Source organism: Cenococcum geophilum, assembly GCF_001692895.1.
Source record: "Cenococcum geophilum 1.58 unplaced genomic scaffold K441scaffold_40, whole genome shotgun sequence".
NCBI lineage: Eukaryota > Fungi > Ascomycota > Dothideomycetes > Gloniales > Gloniaceae > Cenococcum > Cenococcum geophilum.
The window spans coordinates 931,731-937,730 of record NW_027137598.1 but is presented as its reverse complement, the minus strand read 5'-3'; the positions used below and the strand labels follow the sequence as shown (position 1 = coordinate 937,730).

Below are 6,000 nucleotides of genomic sequence, written 5' to 3'. Positions count from 1 at the left end.
GTAAGAGAGGGCTGTAAAGGAGCGAGTATAAGAAATGAAAGAGCCTCGTAAATGATCTTGCATCGTGACCCAACCGTCCCGTCGTCTTGTTAAGAAAGAGTAGCATGTCGTGGAAATCGAATAACAAGGGTACAGCCGACCATTGAGAAATTTCCGCCCATACACTGTTCTATGAAACAGTCTGGCCTAGTGTGAAAATCGGATATTCGCACTTTAGCACTTTAGCTGTCGCCGTTTTGATTGCCGTTATTCTCCCGATCCTTGAACTCTTCGGGAACTATTCCGGCATTTTGACATGCTCGCTTGTAGATCTCGCATTCGTCCCAAGCTCGTTGCATCTCAGCCTTAAATTTCTCGCAGCTTGCACTGAGCTCCGTGATGGCTTGCTCCGTAAGGAGCTTCTCCAGTGTCCACTTCTCGATGTTTTGTGACTCGTTCTCCTTTAACTGTGTGATGAACTGGACGGCGCGTTGGAGGATGGATCCTTTGTTCTTCTCACAACCGGGAACAATCTTGGCAAGCTCGTTGATACCTTCGTTGATAGTCTCGCGTCGACGACGCTCCACTGCACACGTGTTAGCTTTACCGCATAACTGCATACGGAACTGATGTTGAGCGGATGAACGAACCTTCCTTGTGATTGTCTCTCCGCACTTTGTGCCATTCTTCCGATCCGACAGGAGGCTTGTGACCTGCCGTGTTTGGAGGAGATTCATTAGTTCCCGAATTGCCTGATTGTTGCTGTTGAGACGCCGTCTTCAAAGCGTCCAGACTAAATTCTGGCATACCGTGCTGTTGCTGATGAACTCCATGATCTCCCATGCTAAAAGAGTTACCCTCACCCGATGTTTGGGTCTGGAAGGAAAGCTCCGTTGCTTGCGGCACGGTCATGGAGTAATGTGCGAGCGCAGCGGCAGCCGTGTCGCCGGCGCTAGATGAATTTGCCCCGCCATTTTGATGGAGGCCATGGTCGCCATGTTGCGTTAGACTGAAGTCGAGTGAAGCATTAGAAGCGTGATGCATGTCGTCGTCGTTGGTCGCGGCGTTGTGTGCCGCAAGAAAAGAAGCTGCAGCCTGGTCACTCAGATCGGTTCCACCGCCGGATGTGTTGTTCGCTGAGCCTGGTGATACACGTTGAAAGGCAGACCTGACGGGATCACCTGGTGCGGGTCTGGAGGTGTTCAGACCCTGATCGAGTGAATTGCGCTTTCGCTTATTGGTGTGGAGTGAATTGCCCACGTCGGCCACGTTATGCGGCGTCAACCCAGGCTTGGCGTCGTTGTCTGGATAACCGGCGGTATCGGCCATGTCAAAAACCAGCTTCTTTGTGCGCTGGAGCAGAAGCTCTAAGGGGGTGATCCCGTTCCTTCACGTGGGAGGGGTGGGTCTTATTCGACAAAGCGCTGCGTACCCGGCGCAAAAGTTTCAATTGTAATTATAAGTTGCTGTGGTCGGAGGTAACACAGCGCTGGTATGTGGGCAACCGCAACACAACGGCAGGACAGACTAATAAGGCTGGGTCCAGTGACGGTACTTTGATGCTGGACAGGGTGTTCGTAGCAGTACCGGCGGTTGATTCAAAGGCGCAAGCCTCGATGATTATGGGACGGATTCAGGCTGAGATCTCGAGCTCAGCCCAACAGTTCACGCAATGTTCGGACAGCCGTGCGCCTCCGCAAGAGCAATTATGCGATGGCCGGCCGCGAAAAGAGGTCCTTTTGGATTGTTTACTGCTCCTGATGAGCATCAAACGTTAGCACGTGTACAGGAGGACGATTGTCAAGTGTAACGAATAATGCAGACAAGCGTCCGATTGATTGGTGCAGTCGATTGTTCCATTACTGTGGGACCAAGCTGTCATTGCTCAAAGAGGAGTCGCATCGTCTCACTGCTGCTGGGACGCGAGCAGCGCACGACAGGGTAGTCCGCACTTCGTAACATGTCGTCTTGGTGCGGGACGGCGGCAAGGGAACGGTACGAAGCTGAGGCGTTGAGCGGGCAAGCTTGCGCAGTGGGTAGCTCGTGTCGAATGCGCCGAAGCTCTGCAAGGCCGAAGGACGCGCCGGAGCAGTTCGGGCGAATGGGCGGGGACAAGTTGGACAGGCGACGAGTTGGATTGTTGCAGAGCAACCAACGCGACAGAGAATGAGGGTTGTGATGAAGGAGTTTGGCAACTTACAGGTCGTGAATGAACGGTCGAAGGAGCGTTTGGGTACCGCAACCTCGTGACTCGGCACGCTCGATAGGCCCCGTCGGTGAGAGCTTCGGGCGCACGCTTTTCGTCAGCAAATTGCACGATAAACGGCGCAAGTGAGAATAAAAGGAAAGATAGTCTGGTTTCGGAGGGCAATGAGAGCAAGAAGAGTAAGGCGCAAAGGCAGCTTTGCCTCTATCCGTCGGGGATATCTGACGGAGTGGATGGGTGGTTTTCGATGTCAGGTGAGGAGGCGATCACGAGGTTTTTCAAGACGGCGGGCGAGGGACAAAGATGTAGGCCGGCTTGTTCCTCGCTTACCGCCGAGCCAGCTAGCCCGGATTGATCAGGAAAGGAGGGTTAGGAAAGCCCACGGAAGCCCAGGGATAAGCCCCAAAGCACGCAAGAACGGCAATCAAGCGGCACAACGTTCTCCATTAGCACTGATGGACCAGACAGACCGGCTTGCGGGCCAGGCGCTTCAAAAGGGACGGTCGAGCTGAGCGACACTGCCCGCCAGCCACTCAGCGTTGTGCATCGCTGACAGACCGCTCGCTCACACCCACCCTCTGCCCCAACCCCCCCGTTCCTGTGTGGAGATTTGACCCCCATTCCCATTTTGTGTCTTCACGTGTCACCCTACCGGCTATTGATTTGATACGCGTAATACATGCTTACCACTTCTCGCGCTCTACAATGATAATCCCCTCCAGGGGATCAGATTGTTAGGCGCTCTGCCACTGTGCCTCTCTCAACGAAAGCCCTGCGGTATCTGTGTCCCAGCCAGTCGCAGGCCGGTCTTGGGAGACGGTTGCACTGACTGCTGGCCTTGTGCCTCACGAGAACCGCTCGAGTTTCATTCCGATGCCACACCTTTCCGTAAGAGATGAAGCCCGGGTCAAGCATGTTTGACTTACCCATGCCTAAATCTGTTTCTCTGGGGTTTCATTTGAGTTAGTTCCCTTGCTCGTGACTTTCGCTCTCACCACACGCCTTCACCTCCCACTATCGATGAAAGACCACCACCCATCTTCTGAAAACGGGAGATCAGCATACCGAGCCTGGTTCTCGTGACATGATTTGGGGCAGCGGAAGCAGACCGTACTTCAGCTGGTGGCAAAGCTCTGCTCTCTTTAGGGCTTTGGAGCCTTTCAAGTTCCCCGACTAGCCAAGATGTGGTCACCCATTTTGCGCTGCCTTCACATGCCTCAAACACTAAACCCTCAATCCCTCTATCCCTCTGAGAAACGTTTCTACATGGGCCGCAGAGTCAACCTAGCGAGACAAAGAGGGGTGCTTTTATCACCAACACCCCGGTTCCCCTTGGACAGTATCCTGGGCAGTACGATCCTTCATAGAGGTTATTCACAAACCTGAATAGGTGCTCTGCCAAAACATATACAGTAAATAGCAAATGTCTACCTAGATTGTCAAACATGCAGCCTTGTTGAAGTTGATCTAGCACTTTCCAGTGCGTCTGCTAGCGCAGTCTTGGCAACTTGAGATGTGGAGGAGAGCGACTGACCTCCAAACAATTTCTCTAATCCCCCGATCACCTTGCACCTTGCGCATCCACACATCAACCACTGAAGACCTTTAGACCTTTTCGTGTATTTCGCGCAATCTGATTTTCTCATTACCGAAATTCTTTCCAGCAACTTTCGCAATCATGTCGTCTGACGTTGTCTCGAACCCTCCTACACCAGCTACTACTGAGTCAAAGAGCGCACGCAAGAAGAAGGCTAAGGCTGAGGCTGCGGCCAGCGCGTCTGCTGCTGCTCCCGCGAAGTCCGTCTCTGAGCATAGTGTTACCTCCCCCGGTCACGAGGGCAAGATCAATGGCATTGAGGCATCCTCCGAAAGCCCATACCTAAAGGAGCTCCAGAAGTCAGTAGCTTCTATCCCGCCACCTCCCAATTCTAACACCCTGCAATTGAATTGCCGGAGGTATGCTAATGGTCATATAGGAGCATTCGAAGTGTCAACAAGAAGCTTGTAAGCCGCTACCCATAACGCCGAATGGCCATTATGGCTGACAACATCATTCAAGAACATCATACAGAAAGTCGACTCTATAATTGCAGAAAACCCTGGCGTATCTCTCGATGATCTCGTTGCTTCTCGCAAAATCAACAATGATGAGAAAGCAAAAGCGCTCAAGAAGCCAGGCCTGCAAATCCAGCTAGCCCAGCTCGAAGAACAGGTTGCTCTTTACAAGAAATTCGACCAGGAGTATCAGCAGAAGGTTGTCACCGAGAAGGCCCTCTTACAATCAGCACACACGGAAGAGCTTGAGAAGCTAGGGGAGACCTTGAAAGCAGAAGCAGCGATAGAGCTAGAAAAGACCTTCAAGGAGCGTATCCTTATCTTGTCAAGATTTTTGAGGGCTGCTGCCGCTCGACGACAACTTGAGGATGATGATACCGATGTGACAAAAGCTTTCGAGGGTGCTTTGCTCTTGGTCTATGGTGGCGATGCATCTGCTGTCACTGCAGCTGAGAAGCTGATCCAGGGGTCTGAAGACACCGTCCCATCAACTGAGGGTGTGCCACTCAGTGTCACTTGTATGTCCATTCCGGTCACTTCAGGCGACGAGAAGTTCAATTCTGGATTAGAGTTATATTTGCTTACATCTTGAATAGACGCTCAGATCAAGCAAGCAGCGCTTGAAGAAGCCCCTTTCGCTGCTGAAGAAGCCTGGGTCGACGATGTCGCTCAGTCCCAGGCAGCTGCTCCCGAAGTCGAAGAGACGACTGTTATCGAGACAGATCCCACGGTTGCACATGCTGGATTAACGGAGATTGATACGACAACAAGAATCATCAATGGTGGCTCTGAAACAGTTGATACTCCAAGTGCTCCACCAGCCTCTAGTATCGATGCAGGAGCTGCGAACGCTGCGGTAGATACCCAGTGGGATAAACAACAAGGATCGGATGATCCACTTGCAGAAAGCTTCGAGACGGTCCCGCGGGACCCAGCTGAGACCGAATCACCAGCTGTTCCCGCTCCAAACAATAGCACCCAAAGCTGGGCGGATGATACTCCAGAGCCAGCTGCTCCAGTAGCTGCTCCAGCAGCTACTCCAACAGCGAACGGTAACGATGGGTTCCATGAAGTTCACCATGGGCGTGGTGGCAGAGGTCGCGGCGGCTTCCAAGGCGAGGGCAGAGGAGGGTACCGCGGACGTGGTGGACCAAGAGGAGAGGGTAGAGGGCGCGGTGGGCGTGGTCGCGGTGGTGATGGTAGCTATCGCCCACGCGGGCGGGGGGGATACAGAGGAGGTGACCGTGGTGGACGCGAAGCTACGCAGTAAGTCTGCATGAGATGCTAGATCGATCCTATTTTACAGGTTATGATTGAGAATCTCTGTGCACATATGGAGGGATTCAGTTGGGTTTTCGATATGTTTCGTTGCTTTCTTCTGCTTCCACCATATCCGGGCATTTGAGCGGTTTGCGTAAAATGGCTTGCACTTCAACCTCTATAACTTCATCATCATATTTGCATAGCAGCGGAGCCCTGGGTTCTAAAAAATGGCTACCTAGGCATCTGTAATTTTCCTATCGCACTGGGTGTATGGTATGTTGAAAAAAGGGCCTGCGTCTTGAATCTTCTGGCTTTGTTTACAAATCTTGTGTGCACTGTCTGCCGTACCATGAGTTTATTTCACTGTACTTGCTGTAAAAAGTGCCTTTGAAAGCTGTCTTGTCTGTTGCGTTCCTGTCATTCCTTCTAGACGACTTCTTGCGTGGGCTAATAGCGACTAAAAGCTTTCTACGGAAGTATCCGGGTCGATCAGATCA

General features: G+C 52.2%; 2 protein-coding genes across 2 annotated transcripts; one reads left to right on the top strand and one right to left on the bottom strand.

The window, feature by feature from the left end:
- Positions 1 to 221: 221 nt before the first annotated feature.
- Positions 222 to 1,308, bottom strand: K441DRAFT_679743 (uncharacterized protein; the record flags this gene model as incomplete). Its single annotated transcript, XM_067651302.1, has 2 exons — positions 222 to 565; positions 630 to 1,308. The coding sequence occupies 2 exons, from the start codon at positions 1,306 to 1,308 to the stop codon at positions 222 to 224; spliced, it is 1,023 nt and encodes a 340-aa protein (XP_067500759.1).
- A 2,555-nt stretch (positions 1,309 to 3,863) lies between these two features.
- K441DRAFT_575288 (uncharacterized protein) lies at positions 3,864 to 5,520 on the top strand (the record flags this gene model as incomplete). Its single annotated transcript, XM_067644154.1, has 5 exons — positions 3,864 to 4,081; positions 4,162 to 4,189; positions 4,245 to 4,758; positions 4,837 to 5,312; positions 5,356 to 5,520. The coding sequence occupies 5 exons, from the start codon at positions 3,864 to 3,866 to the stop codon at positions 5,518 to 5,520; spliced, it is 1,401 nt and encodes a 466-aa protein (XP_067500758.1).
- Positions 5,521 to 6,000: the final 480 nt, after the last annotated feature.